At 39.1% G+C, this 25,307-nt stretch overlaps 1 protein-coding gene and 1 long non-coding RNA gene across 13 annotated transcripts in view; one reads left to right on the forward strand and one right to left on the reverse strand.

The window, feature by feature from the left end:
- Positions 1-314: 314 nt before the first annotated feature.
- Positions 315-25,307, reverse strand: part of cadm4 (cell adhesion molecule 4) — a 189,640-nt gene continuing 164,647 nt past the window's right edge. For 3 of the 12 annotated variants that reach the window (XM_011485610.4, XM_078933625.1, XM_011485608.4), the window contains 8 exons: positions 24,641-24,928; positions 20,316-20,477; positions 16,590-16,680; positions 12,239-12,411; positions 7,016-7,129; positions 5,420-5,533; positions 2,919-3,047; positions 315-1,784 (listed from right to left, as the gene is read on the reverse strand). In XM_011485610.4, coding sequence (XP_011483912.1) covers positions 1,675-1,784; positions 2,919-3,047; positions 5,420-5,533; positions 7,016-7,129; positions 12,239-12,411; positions 16,590-16,680; positions 20,316-20,477; positions 24,641-24,928 — 1,181 coding nt within the window. In that variant the 3' untranslated portion in view covers positions 315-1,674. Of the gene's footprint in view, positions 1,785-1,925; positions 2,005-2,918; positions 3,048-5,419; positions 5,534-7,015; positions 7,130-8,437; positions 9,708-9,809; positions 12,412-16,589; positions 16,681-20,315; positions 20,478-24,640; positions 24,929-25,307 lie in introns of those variants that run through there. The other 9 variants (XM_078933627.1, XM_078933628.1, XM_011485615.4 and 6 more) reach the window with 5 other exon arrangements.
- Positions 18,558-21,534, forward strand: LOC144984610 (uncharacterized). The gene is made up of 3 exons (XR_013648405.1): positions 18,558-18,695; positions 20,565-20,668; positions 21,395-21,534. It is a non-coding gene; the product is annotated as an uncharacterized LOC144984610 (long non-coding RNA).

Consider the following 25,307-nt stretch of genomic DNA (forward strand, 5'->3'; position numbering starts at 1 on the left):
CTATAAAGAAATAGTTAGCTATATATCAACAGTGACACATGGACTCAAAAATAAACCAGTGAAAAACAGGAGAAGAGACAACTAGGCACAACAGACAAAGAGAGAGAAATACTGGGAAGAAAGAGGGAAAAAGTGAAAAATGAGAGTAATTTATCTACAGTAGAACCAAAAACAAACCATGAGAAGTGTACAGTTCTTTAACATTTACAATTATAATATAACAACGGCAATAATAACAGTAACAACAATCATAATTGTTCAAATAATACCAATAATTATTTTTAAAAAAATCAATAAGACCTCTGGTTTCTTGTAAAGACAATTTTCTTTTTTTTTTTTTTTTTTAATTTTTTTTTTTAAAGATCACTGGACAGTAGTTTGTTCGGCTTCTATAGGCTAATATTCTGTGTTAGTATAATTGGTTGGTAACGTGTTTCAATAGTAAACAGTTCTTTTTCATTTCTTAAAAGTTTAATTTAATTTATTACACAGTTCTTTTTTATACAAACAAAGAATTGAGAGATATGTATATTTGTTCTGTCAACTTGTTTACTGTATGTTTGTGTGCATGTAGCTGCATTTGTGGTCGCATTCAGAAAAATGTCCATCAGACTTGTCCTTTTGTTGCTGTCTCTCCACTTGCCCTTCTTAGAACTCTCAAACTTTTTGATCCTCCTAATGACATTCTAAAATAATTAAGCTAGTCTTAAATGCCTTAGCAAGTCGCATTTCTTTTCTTTCACAGGAACACGGCCCAACGCTAATCTTTTCATTATTAGGAGTCAATAAAGGAGGAGGAAAAGAGGGGGACAGAAAGACGGATATAGAAGAAGAGGACAGGATGGTAACAGCAGGTGTACAGAGAGGATGTTGAGAGCAGATTACAGCAGAAACCCTCGTGCCTTTTATGGCGCAGACACTCAAAAACATGAGCTTTTCTGTAAACTAACTGGCAGGCCACCGTGCAGAAGGAAAGAAACAGAATTAGCTTGTTCTTATGGTATGGATGATTCCAGGGACTCTGACTTTAATTACTTGTGTCTTTCTGGAGTTATACTTGAGCTGGGCTGTGGGGACAAGATGCCTTGTCAATTTGAAGAATTTCAGCGTTTTTTCATCATGTTCTCCGCGGCTCAACTTTGCCCGATCCTTGCCTCTTTTCATCGTGCACAGAATTCCTATAGTCTTTTCCAGTTAAAAAGCTTAGTGAATTGGATTCTTCTCTTCTTCAGGCAGGGAATTACCGCAGTCATCTCCCTCTAATTCTCCTTCCATTTCGGCAGCTGCACAGGCAAAGTGGCTCTTTCCGCCGCATCGCTGTCTCCCTTCCCAATCAAAACAATTATGGCATCACTTGGATTTTTCTATACATTCGCTTCCTTCTGCCCGCGCTCTCTCACTGTCATTGCCCTCTTTTTTTCCAGTGTCTTTGACTTACATTAAATATGGCACAGTCGTTAATGTCTGGTGGGTCTACAGGCTCTCTTGCTTTCAGTCTGTCCGGGTTTTGAGTGTGCATGAAGGGACATGGAGTGAGATGGATTGTTTGTGTGCTGTACTTGAATACAGTCACGTGTGTGTTTGAGTGAGTGCACGTGTGTGTATGGTGGGAGACTGGGATAGGAAGGGCAGGTGTATGAGGTCAGAATGGACAGGATTAGGAAAGGAGAGGGGTTACAGTAGGTACTCCTTCTTGCCCTGGCTGGCATCGTTCCCATTGAGGAAGGCCTCCTGCACTTCGCCATGCTCATCTAACCCACTGGCCTCATGGGTAAGATAGGAACCTGGATGGAAATATCGAGAAAGAGAAGAGAGTAGAAAGAAAGGAGATAGTGGGGGCAAGGTTAGGTGGCAAAGCGTCATGATCATTGCAGCGCCATGCAGTTTTATCAACCATACAGTAATAATATTATTTTGCTCCACACCTAAGACTGATTAATCCATTAGTTAACTGATTGTTAGGTCAATACCACGCCAGAATAGGCTCTCGTGTACGATATGAGCCTATCAGCAGAAATTAGATGTGGCAGATGGATGCATGAACGTAAGATTCATAAGAGAAAGAGGTGATGAAAAGGGAGCGATGAGGGTAATTGAGAAAAAAGACAGAGCACAATAAGTCATAGTAAAATAGTTTGACGGTAATGTCAGGTGCATGAAAAAAAGCCAAGTTTACATCCTCCAGAAAAGTCTATAAAAACTCTACCAGGTCTTATGGAGGTCATGTCATCTTCCTGCTTGAGTGTGCCTTCAATCCAAGACTGAACGACACTCTCAATCTTTTTACCACAGAGGCTGCCTGCCACACTGACAGTCATGACAGAGCAAAGACAAAGCCTCGATGGCCCTGTCTCAGCACTGATTGGTTGTAAGGGTCCTGTCTGTGTTCTGATATGTGGCCAAGCCACGCTGAAAACTGACTGATGGCTTATCTAGCCACAGGGTAAGTTAAGGTGGTTATAGTTTGCTACACTATTTCGAGATGGCTCGTTGGCAGCTGCAGTGTATAGTGTAAGGCTGCCAATAAAAGGAGCACTTAGAAAGATGGGGAGCGCAGGGAGGCTGCTTTGAGCCTTAATACAATGTAACATGCAGTCATAAAACCTCAAAGCCACACCTACAGAGCCCACTCCATCCTTTCTCGTTGACTCCTCTGGCCAAGATTATTTATTATGGACAGTGGTTTGCCAGAGAAGAGCATCACACTCTGCTTTCTCTCTGTTGACAATTTTACACCTGAGTTTAAAGGGTTATTTATAAAGAATCTGAGCGTAACTGGCCCCTCCAATGAGTTTTTTTTAACTGCAAATTACTCTGGAAGCGGTAGAAGTGAGAAACAATTTCGGAAGCAAAAATGATAAAATACTCTCATTGTGACAAACATAACTGTGCATTTTTAGAGTGTGTCTGTACTTTACCTTTCTGCCGAACTGAGCACCAGATGGTGACAACAAGGACACAGATGACGGTGAAGACCAGAAGGGCCAGAACGACAGCAATCGCCTTATATGGTACTGCACTTTGAGAATCTACGATTGCACCAGGATCTGTGAGAACAAGGGGGTTAAACAGAGCACATCAGCTGAAGGCTGGATCTTTGAAGGGAAATGTAGAGATAATAGGAGAGAAGGGTGCGGACAAAGACATTGAGATGAAGAAACAGATGGATCAAAAATGAAAGCAGAAGAGATAAAGGGGAGACAAAAGGGGCACATTAAAACAGCAGAATGGGAGTGTGTACAGGGAGCAAGGCTTGGGAGAGGAGAATTCGATATCTTCCACCCAACTTGCATTATCACCTTTCATCACCCTCCACTGAACAGAATGCCAGACAGTCTGAATGGGTGAGAAAAAGGTGGAAAAACGAAGGGAATGAATAAAGAAATAAGGATGTCAACTTCTACACTATTTCCAAGCACTTGGCAAGAGCACAATGCATTTCCAATGAGGGAAACTTTGTGTGTTTACATCCTGTGTGATGCAACAGAGAAGCACTTCACCTTAAAAATGAACCACAACAGATAATAATCAAAAGAAAAGGTGGGAGAAGTTTTGTGACAATTTCCAGACAAAAATGAGAGAAGTAGGAAATCGTTTGTGCCGAATCCCACCTTGTAACAACTATACACACCTTTAGCAGGTTAGTAATGAAAAACCCTGACCATAAAATCCTGTTATTTTCCCACAGATATGCTGCAGAAAGATGGACATTTCCTGGGAAATTGTTTTCATCATTTCCACTTAAAAATTACATGGTTAAAATTGAATTAAATAGTTAAATATCAGCTCCTTGTACTGAATTATTATCCTAGAATCTTAATATGTTGATATTTTCTCTACAAAGTGAATGAGAAGTGATGCTGAAACCCAGTCAAAGCCTCCCACATAATGGATGGCATCTTAAGGATCTATCTGTGGAAAAGATGGCTGTTGTCAACATTCATGTAATGATCTATAACATTCAATTAGTCCAAGGGAAGAAAAGAACAGGCCATGAGATATTGTTAGTTTCTCCACTCAGCCGTAAAGAACCATCAAGCTAATTGTTAGTTGTAAAGAAGCATGTGTGCAAGCTATATTTAGTGAAAGGCTTTTTGCAAATTCACACGTTGGCTGTCACAAACATAACAGAATAAATGACCACCAGATATACAACTAGTATGGATGTTGGTAACGAGTATCTTTTGAGGCAGAAGTATGAATGCCATTAAGAGAAACAACAGCTTTTTCAGTGGAATTTTTGAAATAATAATAATTATTCACATAAAAGGCAAGGACATGTAGGTATTGATGCATATCTTGATAGGAAAGAATTAAAGCATCAATAAAATATGTGGAGATCAGGGTCCGGGAAAGCAGCAGTAAGGTAGAAGCGGCAGTTCACAAATTGAACCATGAACAGTTCATTCTTCTAAGTGCATGCCATGGACAAACTGATTAAGATCACATAGTGACATGGGTGAGTGTAATTAAAATTGATATGGGTACATTGACGGTTACATAACTAATGGGATTTAAATGTATTAAGACAGAGCTGTTGGTCAAAGCAATATCTCCCATGAGGAGTGCAGAGGAGCTCTACCTCTTCCTCATGTTGCACTGTTTTTTAATCTTTTGCAGCCCAGAGCTTTGTGCAAATTGACTGACAGAATTAAAAACTGTGTTGTTTTCTCCTAGGAGCCCTGTGGATAATGCATCAGCTTTGACTAAACATCCACCAAAGGGTTCATGCATCACCCAGCAAGTGAACAACCTGTCACAGGTGATGGCGGAGGCAACAGTCGAACAAGAAGGATGCTGTGCTCCCTTTGCCTCACCTCACCATTTAAGAAACTGAAAGTGTGGAAACCAGACGAAAATTACAGCGAGCAGGAGAGTAGATGAGATCATTTCAGGAGCTAAAAAGAGAGGAAAACTACTAAAGAGAATGTGTAGTCACTCTTTAAAACATGCAGAGAAGCAAAGTAACTTTCCCCATACCCACACAGCCCTCTTTTGGGACAACATATACAGAAAACAACCTGAAAATCCCTGATCTTTCATTCTACCTTTGTCTTTCTGCATATGTGTGTGAAAAAATGTGTTTTCTGTAACACCGTCTGGGCCCTCCAGAGGACAATGTCAGTCCATAAGCTCTTCATGCAGAATCACTAGCAGTCTCCACCAAGGTGCGTAAAACCTAACCCAGCATGGAAACTCGCGCGCGCACACACACTCATGCAAATGCTTACAGAGCAATGCTTTTGGTAGGAGTGGTAGGAGACTTCAAACAGCCAGTGATAAGAAATGAGGAAGGTGGTTGGGCATGGTGCATATTCAAGATTCTGCAGGCGCATAGACTCATAAAGATTCACAGTAAAATAGGGCTGCAGCAGGAAACAGATGTGTGTGCGTGTGTGTGTGCATGTGAGGGCAGCACCTTCCGGATCCATTTGGTTGCTGTGTTCCTGGTGAATGTGAGCTGCAGGATGAGAGCTGATTAACTGGGTGGTGTTAGGGGTTAGTGTAGCCGTGGTTGTGATTGACACAGTATCTACAAACAGACAAGGCATGGGGAAAATAAAAACACACACACATTGAAAACTATGATCTACAGCAAGCAGGAACAATTAAACACGAGCGTTGGCGGGTTTTATGGTAAATATGACACAGCACATAAAGCATGAAAGCATAAAGCATGGTGCTTTATGTGCGGTGAACTGGGTTAATGGAGGCTCCTTTGTCATTGGATGAGTTGGAAAGTCAGCTCAACTCAGACATGCTTTGATTAGGAGCCAAAACTGCTGAAGAGAGTGTAGATGGAAGACTGACACATACATTATTCAGTAATCAGCCATAAAGTCTTATGCCACTCCTCAACACACACAGATTACCAAATATCATCCTTAAATGGGTGAGCCTATAAATTTGAAGTGATTTTGACCCCTGGGATGTGATGAGAACACCAATAAATGATGAAGCTCCTGAGAGCCATTTAGGGTAGTTGGGCAGTGGAAAACATCAAAGGTTAGAAGGAAAGGATGGAGGAGGCAGAGGAGGGGATCTAGGAATGTGATCACCAGGACAGTGAGGGAAGCTTCGACCACTTCGGCTGTACAAATACTTTGTTTTAATATCTTCTGGCAGCAATGATTACAGAGTAATAATGATTATACTGTTTTATAAATCGCTAAACTGAATCAAACAAAATCTGTTTATGCCTTCATTACTGCCATAAAAATGATGACTTTTTCAAGAAATAGACTCATTTATTTTACCTTAAAAAAATACTTGTTTTGAACTTACCAAGGAGTTCACTTAGTGAATCTTAATTATTTCAATTGCTTCGTATTTGAAAGCAGTGGCATAAAAGACGGGGGCTCACATGGGTTCTTAGATGTGACAGCAGACAAAGTACACAGTGCTTTCAGTTAATTAAACTTGTTTATTCCGGAATTAAAAGTGCAGTGCCGAGAGGGTTCTCTGCTAAGACTTTTTATGATAATTCATTTCAGTGTTTGAGTCTAGCTCTGAATACTAAAGTTGTCATTTTAAACAGTTGTGGCGAAATGACACGTGAACAAAGCAGGATTTAGAGCGTTTTCTTTTTTTAATTTTCAAACCACTGTCTCTACGTTGATACTTTAAAATGACTGTACTTTGTTTTCATTCACTTTATCTGTACACAGCTGATTGGAAAACACACACTAATAAATTCTATTATCTACAACAGACGGGGGCAATTAAACACAAACTTTGGAGGCTTGTGTGGTAGAAATGACACCTCACATAAAACATGACACATGGTTTATGACTTGTTATCATGAACCAGGTTAATGAAGGCCCCTCTGCTGGATTGTAGTTGGAAAGGCATCTCGTTTAAGCCTTGATAAAGGGCCAAAACAGCAGCAAACACAGGGCGATTAAAAGACTCCCCCACTTGTCACCCCCTCCATTGATCCTTTTCTTGCAGAACATAGTATGAGGTGAGGTGAGGGCTGAAAAAAAAAAAGGTGTGTGTATGCATGTGTGTTACCTGGTGGCGCCGGGGGAAATCTGTCTGGCAGGAGGGTTTGAGTGACATGATGGAAGGTGATTGGTTGGGTGGTGTTAGGAGTGGGAGGGACCATGGTTGTGACTGACACATTATCTACAGACAGGGAATGGGATAACACACACACACATACAGACAAAATGCTATTATCTACAGCATGCAGAGACAATTAAACACAACGTTGGCGGGTTTTGCAGCAAAGTTAACAATGCACATAAAATATGACACATGCTTTAGTACCTAACATGAATCTAGTTAATGGAAGCTCTTCTGTTGGTGGACATAAGTCTGTTTTACTCAGCTACGCACTAATAACTAGCCTGAAATGCAGAATGCCAAAGATAGATGAAATTCCTCCACATAATAAACCATTATCACATTTTTTTTCTGAATTCTATTTTTTTCGAATTAGAATTGATTTTTGACAGCTAAGGTTGGATGTGGATGTCGATAAATGATGCTTTCAGGCTGACCGGCCTGAAGGAGATGTTTACAATGTTAAAGAAATGCTTAGAAGAAGAGGCTGACACAAATTATCCTGGCAGATTGACATTCATTCACAAAGCAGTAGTAATATCTTGGGACACGTTCTCTATTGCTGGAACATTTTCTATCGCACAATGGCAAGGGACAGAGCCTGACAGATGCATCCCCTGTGGAAAAAAGCACCATACAGGGATTGTTTCATTCAATCCCGAACAATAGTTTGGATCCTGACATTCTGCAAATCAATGGCAAAGACACAGATGGTGGGTAAAGAGGTAGAAAGTTCATATTGCTGTTTAAGACAAAAAGAATAGCTGAAAGGAAGCGGGGAGACGTGGGTGTAAATGCATGCATGTGTGTGAGGATCAGCACTTTCTGAGTGAAAAATGACATTCCATCACACAATCGCGAAACAGCTGCAACATGCAATTTACACTAGGTTTGCTAAAGCGCACACGCAAACACGTTTTTTTGTTTGGATATCGATGCAAATGCAGTCGTGTGCACATGCAAACTTTTTCGAAACAGTGGTTCAACAAAAATGTCTACACGCACAACAACGCACAAACACACAGTGCCCTTTCTGCCCAGGAGTAATTTATTGGTAAGTATTCCTCTGTCTCTTCTCCCCCTTTCTCCCACTGGCCCTGAGATCATCAATCTCTTTTTGCACTCTTCTTATGTCAGCACTATAGTTCCCCCTCATGCTTTTTTTCTCACTTCAAGGCCAGCTTAGGTCTTTCTTCTCCCTGAAAGAAACGTACATGATGCATTTTCTGTTCAAGACAAAGAGTGATGAAAAACTAAAAGCGACAAAGAACCAAAGTCGGGTCATGAAAAATATCTAAAATGATTCAATTGCATTTGTCCTTCATACATTAGAAGCCTGCATGTCGTGTATGTAGTTGTCACTCCAAACTCATGGCTAAAGATTAATAGCAGAGCTGGATGCTCTAATTAACTGTATTATAATTAACTTCTAACTTGAAATTATTTTTTTTAACCTTTTTCTAGTTTTTATATCTTCCCCCTGGCATCTCTGACTTTTCGTTTTTTTTTCTCTGAGTTGCTCCAGTCCCTCATTTGCAGCCCACACCTTCACTCGGCTGCCTCAAAACTTCCCTTCCTCTGTGACTGGACTCCCTCCCTTCAGCTTAATTAAGGAGAATGCCATACAGCTGTCGTTCTCTTGGCCGATAGCATCCTTTTTTCCACATCATATTGTTATTCATTAACACTACACGCCTGCCAATCAGGCGCGCAGCCCGTGTTATTTCCAGGGATGGTTGAGGCGGCACTTGTGATAATGGCGTTTCTGCTTGTATCTCATTCTGCAGTACGCCTGAGGATACTGCTTCACCACTTGGAATTCTTTTATGTTTAGCTTTCCTTTATTATAAGAGCCTGGCCCAAAGCGCCGGTTGTCTATCCAGTTGTCCATCAGTGCACTCTGTGCAGAGCCACAAGGCACAAGGTCCACCGCCGAGGGTGTGAGGGTCAACCCAATTCATTTGAAGCCTCATTCAAAACTTGCTTGGATCTCAAGTTTATGATTATGGGTGAAGTAAAACAGAACTGAAGACAAAACTAACTCCAGGTCATTGCAGTGTGTCTCGCACAACCGCTACTCTCCACACTCTTTATGGTGTAGCTTTGGTTCTATGCTTTAAAGTCTCACTTCATTAAACAGAAGTCTGTGTTTTTCTTTCCAATCATCCTGACGGCTCATTACACCAGTCAAGGAGACACAGACAAATCCCTGGTCACGTAATAGCCCCTCTGTCTCTCTTTCTGCCCCTTGGCTTTATTTTTAATCAATCTACAAATACAGTTATTAGGTCATTGGATTTTTCTTCCTGTTCACTTCTGCAGGATTATTTGACAGAAATAACAGCACACAAACATTCATGGAGAGTCTCCTATACATGAAACCCCAAATTTGAATCTCTTGATTTTCTCTTTTCATATTCTCTCAATTTCATCCTTCTGCAACACAGCCCTAATGGCTTTTATTTGCTTAGCAATTCATCTGAGTGCAGCAGCTCAGCTCAATTATGTAAAGGAGCATCTAGACTTTCACTACTCAATCCGCAAAGTCAGATGTATGTGCAGCTTTTAATATGCACATGAGAAAATAAAATGTAACATGACAATAGATGAAAAGCAAGAAAATGAAAAGCAGATGCTCCTGTGTGTGTGAATGTGTGTTTGACTGGGTGAATGGGTCTGTGACTGTAAAGCGCTTTGTCCTTGTAGGAAGAAAGGCGCTATATAAGTATACGCCATTTACCATTCTGCATTTTGCAAGTGCTTCCCTTGTGGTGGTTAGTGTATGTTCTTATATTCTAGGCTACTTTAGTAAAGCAATGTTACATTTTATTCACGTTTGAATTCAATTGAATGTTCCTAACAGGAAACATCCCTTTTAAATGCAAAAAGAAAAAAAGAAAAACCCAAACGCACAGACGTAGCAGCGGGTGGCAAACTTCACCGTTCCCAGGCTTCCAGCGGAGCTCCTGCTTTAGAGCTCTTCTTCACAGCAATGTTTATCTACATTCATGAAGTTACAATTTGTAAGGCCAGAAAAACAAATAAGCAGCAGTTTTTGGTTCGTGTAAAAAAGTATATTCAGGGATGGTAAAAACTGAGTGGGACAAAGGTGGTAGTTTTTCTGAACCTGCCTTTTTTTAGCTGACTCATCCTGTACCTTCCAGAAACTTCGTCTTTCGACTGCAGTCCTACAGCTACGCACTTTGGTATTCCCCGTGGGAGCCAACCAAATAGACATTTCATTTATCTGACATGCCGTTGTATTATATTTTAACCTGCTTTCAACCTTCCCTGTCCTTCCTTACTCCCTTTTCATTTATCCATTCCACCATCCTTGTCTAGAACCCAATGCCCTAAGTAGCCCAATCAACCCTTTCCTGACTTCTCACCTCCTTCCAAACGCTTGTTTTTTCACACAAAGACACTGAACTGCAAGTGAACCTGGGGAAAAGGCAGATCCACGGCAAGGTGAAAGACCGCTGATGTTCAAAAATCGAGGTGAGGAAAGGAACTTGGGGAAGGGACAAAGACAGATGGGCATCGGAAAAAAACCCCAGAGAAAGACAGATGTCCATAGCTTGAGACGTGATGAGAAACATCTTTTAAATACATGATGTTTTCTTTTCTTTAATTTTGGAATACCAGAAATCCCTTAATTGAGACTCTTTTCTGGTGATTGGTTCCAATCTAAAACGTATGCGTGTGAAGATAATTCAAATCTATTTCTTTTACTTTGGTTCAAATCTGTAGAAGAAAGTAGACGACTGCTGCTGAAACATTAAAAATGCATTTCCTCCAAATTATGCTCACAACTCAAGACTGGATGCAAAACTGAGAAATCCAGGGGGGATTAAAGACAGATTTTGGTACAGTCCAGGTGTCTCAGGCACAAAATCAAGATGCCCTCCAGACCCCTCCCAGGGAATATGTTTTAGATATGTCTCACTGGGTGGAGGCCTCAGGGCAGGCCAAGGACTTGCTTAAGCAATGTATCTTTTGGCTGGTATGAAAACGCCTCCATGTTCCCCAAAAACAGCTGGTGGAAGTGGTGGCAGAGCGGGAGGTCTAGGGACGTCTGGTCACATTGTCAGCCCTTTGACCTGGTCCCAGCAGGAAATAGATGGCTGGTTTGACGGATGGACAGAAAGATGGACGACAAAAAAATGTAACAGTAGAGGCAGAAGAGGATAAAAAAAAATCCTTTTCCTGCAGAAGTAGAAATCCAGAACTCAAGGTGTGTCTGACCTTTGAGATCAGACAGAAAGAAGGAGAAAAGAAAGGTGTTGGTTGAGAATGACAATTTCTTTTGCCAGTGTCGCCAAGCATGGGGAAAGTGTTGATGCGTATGTAATTGGAGGGCGGTGTAAAGGAGAAATGCGGGTGGGGACGAGTTGAATGACTACTAAAAGAGCATAATCAAATTTGCCAGATAATATTGAAGATCTCCACTCCAGTCAAAAACTCTCCAGTTTTGATCTACCACAATAGCTGCCAAATAACAGCTGAGCGAGAAGATTCTTAGCTGCTTCTGCTGCTGCCCTCATCTCTTTGTTCAACAACAAGCTTGCTCCCTTGTTTTTTGAATTGCACAACAAGAAAACACGACCTCATATTCACATTCGACTCTAACTGAAAGTTTGCCAATTTGTCACAGAAAAAAAACTGTGCACTGTTTGTGTCACACATAAAGTACCCCTGTTTTTGGTGTTTGCATCTGGGTCAACCTTCATTAACAATCTATCCACCACCAGTGAACCTAGGTGCAACATACTGGAAAAGAAAAGGACAAAAGCCCTGCTAACAACTCTGCTTTGTTAAGAAAGCAAACTGTAGTCGCTGTAACACAACAAATGTACAACATTTTTTTCAGAATTATGGATTAAAACTACAATAGATCTGTAGTCTTTTCAGAGTTGAGGTAGATTCCTCACAAGCCAAAGCTGGGACTGAAAACCTTAGAAATAGTGTTACATGTTTTTTGCATTGATTAATTAAAATGTTTTCTACCTTTACTAAATCCATTTAGATGTAACTTTTTTGTGACATCATTTGGTAAAAGAATATAAACTGGACAGATAAAAAAAAGACAAGTGCTATCCAAACACGTTTGCTATGCATGTTTCTCTGCATGTGAAATCTCAGATGAATCAAAGATAAGCGAGTACTCACCATACACCAACAGAGTGTATTGATCAGCAGCGCGTCCAAAGTTGTTCTGGGCTTGGCACAGGTACGTTCCGTTGTGTGATTGGCTGAGACGGGAAATCTGGAGAGTGGGCCCAGAGATCTCTGCCCTCTCAGGCAAGGTGTCATTAATCTTGGACCACTGAATATGTCTAGGCCTGTGAGGGATTATGGATACAGAATATAGTATTTGATGAGTCAGTGAACCATTCCTCAAATGACAATGTTTTTCAAAATCAGTTATTTAATGAAAAAAAAAAGAAGCTGTTTTTTTCTTTTGATATCAAAAATTCCAATAAAAAAAGATAAATAAGTCTCTACCTCAGATATAAGCAATATCTTTAAAGGGCTTACATTATGCAAACTCAACTTTTTTCAGCATTTAAGTGTTTTGTAATTTTAATTCCCCTCAAAAAACAACCCCAAAATGGTATTTTGTTGTTCGTTTTCATGGGCGAAACGCAAACACGCTACGGAGGCCGGCTGTAGGTTGACACCATGAAATGTGCGGCTCCCAGAAGGAGAGAAAGGCGGCGACTCAGAGAGAGAGTTGCCTTACTTCCAGGAACTATGAAAATCGTTCTTTCGAGTACCAAATGTAATAAATTATTATATTTATGGATATAGTTTAGTCTGAATGTGCAGTTTGAATTTTTACATATATTCCAGAACTGGAGCAAAGTTGCAGTTTATTTCTGTTTAAGCGTAACATTTTAAAAGCGGTAAACTTTTCTTGTAACTTGATGAACTTGGTGTTAAATTTTAAAAACGTTTCAAACAACTAGATTTAGGTTTTGAAGCACCAAACATGTTTGTCTTTCTCATTTACACAGGCATTTTTCAATGCTTTGTTTTTGTTCTAACTTTATAGTATTAAATTTGAAGTCTATTCATGCCAGCACTCTATTTTGATAGTGCATCTTCCACATAAAGCCTTGCACTTGTTAAAGGAGACAGCTCTTTCCCTTGCCAAACTTTATTAAAGATCATAGCAGTTTAAGACAATTTGTAAAATTGGTGGTTTATGAAGTAATTAAAAATAAATTATCTAAAAAAAATTGAGTACAGTTCAGTGAAAGTAAACAGATCTTAAGAAAATTGCACCAAAAAAAACAACAACATATCAATCTTAGACAAATTTTTCCCAAAAACATAAGTCATCTAATGCAAAAAATAAGACAATGGTAAAAGCACCAGCTGTTGGGAGTGTTTTAAAACTAGAGAGGGGAAAAGAAGGGTAAAGGAAACCACAGGGTGAGGTTGACATGGGAAGATGGAGAAAAAAAAAGCTTGCAGAAGGAGCCAATGGCAACAGGGCGCTTCCTCCTGAAAAGTAATGAGGAGATGAATGGTCAGAGGGCAGGGATGGTGAGAAACAGTTGGCAGGAGGTAGAAAAGGGCAGATGAGAGAGGAATAGGTGTCAGGTGTTAAGGGTAAGGTAAAAAAAAAAAGACAAAAGCAGACAGAAAATAGAAAGAGGAAAAAAAGTCGAACTGTGTCAGAAAAGATGAAGGGAAGACGGAAGAGAAGATTGTGTGGAACAAGATGAAGGGATATAAAATGATTTGGTCATGAAAGATGGGCAGGCAGTGCAGACAGAAGGTGCGGGGATTACAGAGACATCCTGGCGGGGAAATCTGTGTATGAGTGTCTTTGGCAGGGAGTCATGGCTGATGCTAGTCTGGCTAGATTATAATCCTGACTCATCTGGTTTCTATTCCCATGGCATGTTTAATAAAACCACTTTTCTGCTTAGTGTCACACACACATTCTTTAACCTCTCCTGCGTTCAAGTACACTTAGTAAAATCTTTCTCTTTGAAATATACACATTGCTAGGGATGTTATTGCACAAATAAGATGGTAGTCAAGTAAAACGGCAAGACATGCCCCTTAACTGCTGTTGTCTTGACAGCCAAACAATAAGTGCAACTTTTTGTACCAATGGAGCACATCTTTATTGGTCATTATTGCTTAAATTGACCAGAATCATTTCAAACATAAGATGACAAAAGAAATGTGCATCTGTGTGTAATCCAGCATAAGATGAGGGTCCAGAGCAGACTTCAGTTCTGTCTCTTTCTGTCAGTCAACTACATTCTCAAAGCATCCATGCAGCGTTCCCAATCAGCCATTTGAAAGCTTCAGTGAGGTTAACGCCAAAACACTTCTCAGCCAGTCCTCTCTGTGGATTTCATAAAAGTCAATAGACACACAGAACAAGACCGCTACACTTTGTGGCTCCATGAAACTTTACTGAGGAGCTTTAGTGGACCAGATTTCTCACAGACAGATGGGCAGACCATTCAGAAGGTGGTGGTTTATGAGCTTAGGACCCAATATCCTTTTGGAAAATGTACAATCAGCTCTGAACATCCTGAAAAAAGAAAGATTTGATAAAAAATTGTTGAATATTGCTTGGTTTTACCATTCCTCACAAGTGGAGGTGTGTGCAAGTTTACAATATTCACACTCAGTCTCCTCTCTGAACAAGCTCTCAGTCAGTCTCAGGTGCTTTTTCTCTGTTCTGCATGCAATAAAATATGAATCGGGTGAGTTTCACCCATCTGTCAAACTCTAAATGTCAGCTGATGCCACAGCTGCTGCAGTTTGGCTGTTTTTGACTAAACTTACAGACACAACACTTCTTTGGCACGTGCCGCCAGAGAGTTTTCACCTGAATTTTAAACATAGCAGATGTTCACATGTTTGTCATTAACAGGCTTCAGTCTGCACTCCTGGATTTTCCTGTGTGTTCCCCCCCCCCCAGTTTTTAAGCTATTCTAATGTTCAGTGACTCCTAGATGAAGAAAAACTAACTACTTAGACAAGATAACATTTCAAAAGCAAATATATAAATTTAAGGGAATTATTTATAAAAAAAAGACAAAAGACCGAGAAGAAGTACATTTCCTGCCACCTCAGTTTACACTAACCAAAACAGACCATAAATGAAGCAGATTTTAAATAAATTTGAATTCAGCAAATTGCAAACTTTTTGTGTGCTGTCTGCTGTGAACTGACTTGAGCATTAGCTGTTATAGAAAAACACTGGTGCTGTTATTGCATGTAAATCTGAAGCTGTAGCTCCATTATTTTACTCTTTATTGCTTCAAAAAATCTTCAACTGAAACACGTTTTCCTGACAGAGCATTTTTCCTGCCAGTAGAGGGTCCCAAAGAGCATTTTACCACAAAAACGCACGGGTACTGTTTTAAGGATGGTTTCACTTTTGAAGTAGAATTCATTTTTAATGAGATTTATCTAACAACAAACCTGCAATTTACACACAATTGCACAATTTGAACATTAAAATAGATGTATGTACATTTCACACGAATGACTTCGCTGCTGCAACCGAGACTATTTAGCAAGAGTTTGGCGTTGAAGGTCTACGAAATGGAAGAATATGTATTAGTTCCTATTGGTTTGGGCGAGCCTCTGCATAGATTATTAGAATACATTAACTATAATCCACATTAGTCACTGTCAAGTAGATGAAAATAACTTATGTGAACCTCTAGAACACATTGAAGAAAAATATTGGTAGAATATCTGGTATGCAGCAAAACCCTTATATCTATTTATGGTAATATGTGTCCATGTGTCATTGAGAGATGAAACAACTAAATAAGACATTTGATCAAACTCAGTTTATTGCACCTAATTAAAAACGTTTATTAACTATTTTCTGTGCATATTTTTTTTTCTTTTTTTCCAAGCTTTTCGTTTCAAATTTTTTTTAAACAAATATTAAAAGACTTTGGACAAAATTTGACCTTATAATACTGAAAACTGTTTTTTATTGGAAAAAAAGTCTACATAAATGTTTAATATAAAAATAATATACCTTAATAAAAATCAATTTGGTTGATTATTCCTTTGGGTAGAGAAAATGATCATTAAAAGTTATTTAATACATGTCATTTTTTAATACATGTTTTTTATTTGACTGTTTTTTACACCAAAAGAAAACACACATAAGTTAAAATACTTGTATCTTGTGAAATTCAGCACTCAAAGGGATTAAAACTGTACCATAAAATATAATGTCTTAAAACATCAATGAGTTACTGAATAGATTTCTTAAAATCTATCCTGTCTTAATTTTTTAATCAGGTTTGCCAAAAATGCATAACAGAAAACAGACAGACTCCTTTCTGACAGCTCCTAACAGCCTGGAATCATATCATCCAATAGGTGAAGCAGAGCCCTGTCAACTGCTACCTCTATTACAAATATGACAGAATATTTTCCTGAGTCAAAGTTACAAAATGCGAGTCTAGCATAATGCCAGTATCAGACTTAGTTTGCACGAATCCAAAGTCAAACTTACAGAGGATTACCGGTGACAGAGCACGTGAGGGTGAGGGAGTCACCCTCACGCAAGATGCCCAGTGGATAAATGATTCGAACAGTGGGTGCAACTGCAAGAAAAAGAAAGAAAGATGAACACATTCCAACACAACATTTTGTACTTCAACATATGTCTATGCTATGTAAGAGGGAAAAGCATTTATTAGCATTTTATCAATTAAAGACAAAGAGTCTGGATTGAGGCTGTGTTTTGTGTAGGGATGTGTTAGATGGCACCTTGAGAGGAGAGCAGTGGTTTAATATGCCTACATTACATTAAGTAATGGTAAGTAGGTAAGTGTAGACTGTACATTCAGCCTTAAAGCTATAATTAGAGTCTTGACTTAGATCCTGGCAGCCACTAGAGTTCAATGAGGGGAGATTCTGCAACTGCATCTAACAAATTGAGAAGGGTTTCCAAAATCTCTCTTTTTTTAAAGTGTTGCAGCCATTTGCCCTTGTGTCAAAGGATGTTTGCAGGGTAAAACGTATCGTATATTAGAACCACTCTTAATTATAGATGGTTAAAAGAATGGATGGATGGATTTTTATGTCAGTCCATGAGGAAATTGCTACTACTATGTGTAGTTCTGTTAAGTCTGTAAGAAATTAGCCTGGTTGATTAAGTGACATAATAAAATGTAAAAAAAGATCATCTATATTAATTTCAAGGTGTTTAAAAAACATTTGCAGTGGAAAATTATTCATATTTTTTACAGTCAACACTGTGTTAAATGAACTGAATGGGTGGTCAGAGAGCTCCTATGAGCTTCATGTTAAAAGGACGAGCCAATCGGGTCAGGAAAATAGACAATCAGGTGTATATTTTTATATGAGAAGTCATGTTGGTGGATGAGTAAGAATAGGGAGCTGATCTAACCAGCAAATTTACTGGATCCAAGTTTTAAACGTGTTTTTTCTATGTCAGTCAAACAGAGTGTGGAGGGGAAGAAGTCATAATTTCCTGCGTTCATAGCTACAGATATGTCAACAAAATAAGTTTTAAGCATTTTACTGACCATTTTTCTGCCTTTAGGGCCTCTGTTATTAATAGTGAAGTGTGGCGTCTCTTAAATACACAATGAACTGGGTGTAATGTGCAAAAGAAATTTGGGTCACGCTTCCAACCCTCATTTTAATAACCATATAAGAATTGAAGAAGCAAAACTGGTCAATGGATCCCTGGTCAGGTTCAGATTGGCAAAGCTGTAACCGTAGCCTCTTTGAATGCAACTGGAAAAGTGCCAAAGGCAAGGGAAGCATTTATTACATGTCTGAATGCAGGTTCAACGCGAGGAGAAAGTGCATGAACAAAGTAAGCAGGTTGGTTGTGAGGCTGTAGCGAATAACAATGAGGCTGACTTGTTGCCAGCTTTATATAAATGAGGTCTATGAAGAGGTTTGAAGTCAAATCAATGGATCAGAGAAAAGAATGCAACAAAGTTCTGACACATATGATGAGCACAGGGGGACCATGTTCTAGAAAGAAAGATAGGAGACTGCCAAGATGATCTACAAAGCTGTTCTAGTGGACGGCAGCTATCACACAGACAGTAACTGGAGCATTCATGACAGGTAACAATTAAAATAGAAAGTTCAGACAGATTTTTCTTTACTTCCTGGCCTCCATGTGTGGATATTAAGCTTTTTAGTATGATAGGTCCAAGTACATAATGGTGTAAAGACGACAGTCGATAGAAAAATCCATTTGAAATTCATTTGAAAACAGAAATGACCCAAGAATAGCGCTGTGGACAAAAGATTCTGATGGATGATCGACTCCTCCAGGGGTCTGTTGTCACAGATTTCAACTTTAAAAAAAAAGAAGGATGAACACGACAGAAGAACAAAAAGAAGGAGCAAATCAAAAGTGACACAAGAAGGAATCTTTAACACTCGTTTCCAAGGCAACCAGCTGACAATCTTGCGGTTAAGACACCTGTTATCATAAGCTGCCTACAGCTCGCAGTTGATGTATAGCTCCAACTTCAGCAACGGAGCGATGGGATGCCAAATCCACCTTGGAGGTTGGCCATTGTTCCAATTTCTGTGGCTGGAGGAACCAGCAGCATGCAAATCATCAAACGTATGAATATTAATCGTTCTAATCTATCAACAAACATTTATGTACAAATTAACTGTACTCAAAGAGCAATACAGGCGTGCTTACTGAATATGAATCATATCTACAACAGTAAATATTTATATATGCCTGTGGAGTGTTTGAATATGGAGAATTATAGACATATTGCAGGATAAGAATCATGCTGAACTGGCAGGGATGCCGATAGGAGAAAAGAACAAACTGATTAATCTAATATTGGTTTTGTGGAAGCATCACAGTAACACTGTAGGTGAAATGCTCCTACCATCTGTCTCTGTGGAACATAAATATAGTATTAAAATGTTTCAACACCAGGAATCCAAACGGATCCAAAACGGAGCAGCCACTTTCTAGAAACAACATAAACAAGAATAGCATTATTAAAAATTAACTCGGGTGAAATGAGAGCAAGTCATGGCAGTTTTCTCTCCCATGTCAAATAAAATAGGCAGGAATATTAAACATAAGATATTAAAGCTGACAGAATTACATCTGAACAAGATGAATGAACCTTTCAGAGTCTTTCAAGTGTTTACAAAGGAATATAGATTAAACATGTTTGACATTTTTAAGATCAAAGTATCTAAATATAGAGCTGTTTTTGTACAACACATTTAGCTTCTTGATAAAATTTTTAATATTAACAGTTTTTTTTTACCATGATGTATTTAAACTACACTTTCTATTTGTATGCATTTTCCTTTGATATAAAACATTATTTTATTAGTGCTCCAAGGAAATAAGCTAAAAAATATTAAGCTTTCCCTAAGCGTTTCTCAGATCACACAGAGTGATCTGACAAGCTTTCTTTCCAGCTGAAATTACTAAGATGCTTAAACCCCAGGCCAGGACCTTAGCCTGGCTGGAGGGTTTATGCAGAACACCAGTCCGGGCATGAATTAGTCTGTAATGACAGCAGCTCTCACACTGGGCAGATCCACACGTGACTAAGTACCATGTAAATTTGGCTTTGGACGACCCAAATGAAGGAGGTGGGGGGCAGATGTGGCAGAAATTTGAAACATTCAGAGAAAAAGTACATGACAAATGCAGTACAAACTGAACTGCTGCTCTTAAACATGAAAAACATAAAGTAAACCATGAAAGAACTAATGCGAAACTGAGAAGCAACCATTGACTATATTTGAGAACTTGACAGAGTGACCCCAGGTGATGCCAAAGAAATGTTGACCCAGACTGACTTGGCCCAATCCCTGCTAACTAAATATTTCTAGTTCCAAAAAATGGCAACTGAATTGTCTGAATTTTTGGTGAAACTGGAAGTAAGCCATTTGCTACGGGTGACGTCACACTCACTCGATCCAGTTTTCATCTAAAGTCAGTGGGAGCAAGAAACAGGCTTTTTTCTCTGTCTTGTCACCTTTTTGTTTACTTGTTGTCATTTTGTCATCTTTTTTCAAGTCAGATTTAATTTATTTATGGAATTATTTAAGCTGTTTTCTCGCAGTCTCTCTATTAAGGTCCTGAACATCAACTTATTATGAGACTCAAACCTTAGAATAAAGTTTGTTTTCAACTATGATTATGATGATGAAGAGTGGTATAAAAAAGTTTAAATAAAGTAATTTAGAGGAATCTTACAATACACATCTAGGCGATAATGTCGGATCTTCTTCTGGTCGTTCAGTGCCGGGTGGGTTGCTTCACAATTTAGTGCTGCTCCATTGTCCTTCCTTTCCACTGGAATGCGAATGGTGCTGAACACACTGAACGTCTTCCCATTCTCCTGCTGGGACACATCACCTGGAGGCAGGTAGAAAGAACAGAAGGAGGAGGTAATGCGATCAGCCAACATCCTATATTTCCTTTTTTATTTTTTTTTTATTTCAGTTGAGATATCACACCTACGGAGCAAGGAAGGAAAAAAGGCAGCTGGGAAGAGACTGTTAGCCAAGAACACAGAGGGGGACAGCAAAAAGTGTGCTGAAAGACAAGTTAGTGACAGTTGAATTAACCTTTTAGGTCTTCACTGGGCATCTTAGGAGGGGTAGACAGGCAGCAGAGAACAGAATGAAAGAATGCAATTTGCATCCATGTTACGCAGCAATTATGAGCAGCAGACAAGTTTGTTTTGAGATAGCAAATCAACTGTGTGTTTTGTGTTTGTGGGCGCAAAAGAAAAGGACGACTTAAGAAGTGACTGAAGGATAAAAGAGCGAATATGCATAACTCAATTGAGATTTTAACTGAGGCAGACATGGGAGGAGCAAGATGTCACAGCAAGAGAATAAGGGGAAGGAGAAAGGGACTGGGGGGAGATAAAGATGCAACATATGAAGGATTTGATGTCTGTTACAGTGTGGCTGTGTGTGCGTTTGAAGGGGGGGACATAAAAGGAGATCATAATAGAGCAGAGCAAGATGAAAGTGAAAAACAAAAAAGATGCTAGAGGAGGGGAGGAGGAAACACAGATTGAGGGAGGAGGACACACTGGGCAAAGCTAACAGGACTTGACACGGTCACGTAGCCAAGGTTTGTGCTTGTTTAGGCAGAATACAATATTACTTATGTCGCACTTAGTTTTCACTTACTTCCAACAAGCAAATGAAAGCTGACCTAATCTCAGACTTAAAAGTACGCGTACTGCAGAAAGATAGTGTCTTAATTAAAAAATGCTTCCCATATCTGCTGGAATCTTCCTCTAACCTTCAGTGTCACAGTTCGTTTATTTCAGACCCAAAAGGCAGTGGAGGAGGGGTAAAGAAGCGGGAAGACAGAGCAGTGAATGAAAGACAGTCGTGAAATACAGAATCCGCACTTCTGAAGCCTTTTTGCAACCTAAAACTGGGCAGATGAAGACCGTGTATTTGTCAGCGGCAATATTCCAAGACACAAGGAAAGAAACAGGAATCAGATAAAAGGTTGAGAGAAGTGATGGGGAGGACAGAGGGGGAGTGACAGAATGATGAGACAGGTGCCTCCTGACAGCCAGCAAGAGAGACAAAAGGATGAAAGAGGCACAAGGTGTCAGAAATCAAAATAAAAAGGAAGGAAACTGAGATCAAGGCTGGCATGAGGTTTAATCAGCACAAAACTTTTGATCATGTCCTACAGAACTGATTTATTATTTCAGTCTGTTAAATTATTCTTCATATTTGGAGGAACAACAAAATAAAAATAAAAAGTTTTAATTTAAAATGTAGTCAACGGTTTCAGTAAAAAAAAGGTTTTTCATAATTCACCTTTGCTCCTTCATTTGTTATTTTTGGTTGTTTTTTTCCTCAGTGAATCAAGAAAGATTTTAACTAAAACCCAAACACTGTAAAGAAATAGATTTAACAGAATAGTACTCAATACATTTTTTTGGGTTAAACAGGCTGAAGGCTACGAAAAGACAGATCTCAGATCTATTATTGAAGGACACTCCCTGATAACTGAGAAACCAAAAGAGTCAGCGAATTACAGACAGGATAGATCAAGGTAATGGACTGATGGATGGCTCATAGAATTTCTAGACCCAAACATGTAGGGAAAGATAGAAGATGAAATAATTAAGGGTTGAATTAAATACCATTTCTTCAAGAGGCTGAAATAGACGCCAAGAGAGATTGGCAGAAATATTCAAAGTATATATCGGCTAAGCCTTCATATTCTTAGACTTGACAGTTTGTGAAACTAAGTCTTTAAAATATTCAGACAGTAGTGCAGATACTGAACAAATTTGAATTATTTGGCTTTCGCAAAAAACAAAAAGTAATGTCTAACAGTGGCTTTTAGCCGTTTTTCAACTATGTACCAAACATTACCTTTTATTTTTAACAAATGTACCCCTTTAATCAGCAAAAGGGAAGCTTTATTTATGAAAGACCAAGGTTACAAACAAAAAAAGCAGCAAAATAAAAAATATGCATAAAAACAACAGATGATTTGAGTTGGAAACAAGCACAGTACTGTTTCAGTAGTTTTTTTATATTCAAAATTGCAGATTCGCAAAAATGTAAAAAAATTGCGATAAGATGGTTAGAAAATTACACTAAAAATATTTAGATTGTAGATAAATTGTAGACAAAAATAATTATCCAACTGCTGGAAATTTTAAGCGGACGGAGTTTTACATAGATAAGTGTTTTACTTTTTACATTTTCCTATGTGCAATGAAATTTAAAGAGTGATCTCTGATTAGTGCAATACTCAGTCATTGACAACAAGGAATGTACAGCTAATACAAACATTGTATTAAAATGAAAACTGTGCTAAAAAAAAACAGGTGAAATTTGGATTTGCATAAAACATCAAGTTTGGAGAATAAAAATTAAAACACAATGAAAAAGAACATAACAGAACATAGTTCTGTTTTAAAGGAGCAATAGAAACTAGATAGGAGTAATTTTGTTCCAGATTGACAAAAAGAAAAACCCTGGAAAAGGATGTATTGGGAAAAAAAAGTAAAAACAAAACAACCAAGAGCAAAGAACTATAATAAAAAAATTAAGCCTTGCAGCTCATTTCTACAACTGGTTAATCAAGTTTATGGAAGTAAAGCAGAACATAAGATATCAAAAGTTAAGTGCACCATGATTTACTGCAAATGCAGCATACTGATAGGTTGACAAATCACTGCATATAAGAGCAATAAAGGCGAGCAAAGCGTAAAAAAATAGTGTATTTTTTTTTTTTAAATATGACAAGAGAATGCAGCTCTAGCTGAGTTAGTCACTCAGTTTCCATATGATGAAGCAGCACTTTATTTGCTAAAATTAAAGGCAGAAAACAAACAACAGCTGCAGTGAAGGCCTAACGAAGCAACTTGGGGAATTATTTTCTTTCATGATGTCCATGTGGTTGAAACCTCCGGCACTGTTTGCCAAGAAATGATTTATAACAAATTATCCTTCATTAGGATCATGCTAACTCGTCCGGTAACATTTAAGTCTTTAGAAATGCAGTTACTTCATCTTAAGAGCCGGCCCCTTGTGGGCAGAGGCAGGGTACACCCTGGACAGGTCGCCAGTCTGACGCATTCACACACCCCATACACACTCACATTCACACCTAGGAACAATATAGAGTAACCAATCAACCTATGAAGCATGTTTTTGGATGGTGGGAGGAAGCCGGAGTCCCCAGAGAAAACCCAGGCATGCACGGGGAGAACATGCAAACTCCACTCAGAAAGGTCTAGCATTGGTTATTCTTTTTCAGGTCCCCCAGCCAGGACTTGAACCGGCTTGCATATAAACAGTGCAATAATCTTGCACAGTTCATGATCTACGTTATTTTATATGTTCTTTGCATGGTTTATTCGTACATCTTCCGTAGTTTTAACATAATTCATTGTGATACATCTGAAAATTTCATGTACTGACCACGACTTTTCTAACATTTTCTTCGTATATTCACGTATGACCAATTTTCATTTGTAAAATATGCGCAAAATGTACATAGTGTATGTGTGACGTGGCCTTTAAAGAATTACTATTTGTAAACTGACTGACTATATGCACCTTTTTATTAAATGAATATACTGTAGCTGGGTGAAAAAAGAAAGATAAATTGAGGCATGCACTAATAAAATGAACACTAAAGTTGAAAGCTTCATCATCTTGAAAGAATGAGAAGACAGAAAGTCTTGGTGTTCAGATCTCACAGTAATCTACATCCCACGGATCAATGAACAAGATGGAGGAAATAGGAGGAGCCATTTTTGCAGACCAATCACCCAGATCCTTATTCTCTCCACCCATTAATCCACCCAACCATTTATCTTTACCTGCACCCATCCATCTGCCATTCACTCTATCAACCCATCGATCACACATCCATTTATTCCTTTATTCAGCACTCAATCTGTGGCATCACCCAACCATTCCACTTCGCTTCCCCTACATCATCCCATTAACTTTTCCATTTATCGCTCATAATCATCCAACCATCCATCCGTCCATCTGTCAGACATGTCCTTGTACCTGGTATCTCCCGTCCATTACGCATCCAGCGCAGAGTGGCTGCTGGTTTGCTGCGCGGCGACATGCAGGTGAGCTCCGCCTGGCCGCCCTCCACCGCCTCCTGCTTCACCTCCACAGTGGGAGTCTCGGGTGGCACCAGGACTGACAGTGTTGCCACGTGGTGGTGCGTGGACTCTGTGTAGAGCTGGCAGTAGTAGCCCCCCTCATCAGACACGCTCACGTTGGTCAGCGAGATGCGCATTAAGTGTGGCGTGAAGAGCACCATCTGGAAGCGGTCCTCCTTCAGTGCTGCAGATGGATGAGGATAAAAAAAAGAGAAGGGATTGAACAGAAACAAAGTTAAATCTGTGAAAGATTAAAGGAACAATTGCAAGAGAAGTGAGGCTGAGTTCGACAGACTTTGTTGTTTAAAGAAAAAAAAACGTTTAAGTAAAACTAACCAGAAATGCACAGTCGTTCATGTAAAAAAAAACACCTCAATATTAAATGTCATCTTTTCTAAAGCTTGTCTTAACATTTCATTGGCAGCATTTCACTTTTATTATTTTGGCTCAAATGAGAAGTGTTCTTTGAGTTGGTTACAAACTCTGACTCAGCAGGATGCATTCTCTTCTGCAGCAGGAACAGCTGGAACTCCCTTCGTTCACATTTAACAGAGGAGATTGTT

The sequence above is a fragment of the Oryzias latipes genome, chromosome 16 (assembly GCF_053564925.1).
Source record: "Oryzias latipes strain Hd-rR chromosome 16, Olatipes_Hd-rR_3.1".
Taxonomy (NCBI): Eukaryota; Metazoa; Chordata; class Actinopteri; order Beloniformes; family Adrianichthyidae; genus Oryzias; species Oryzias latipes.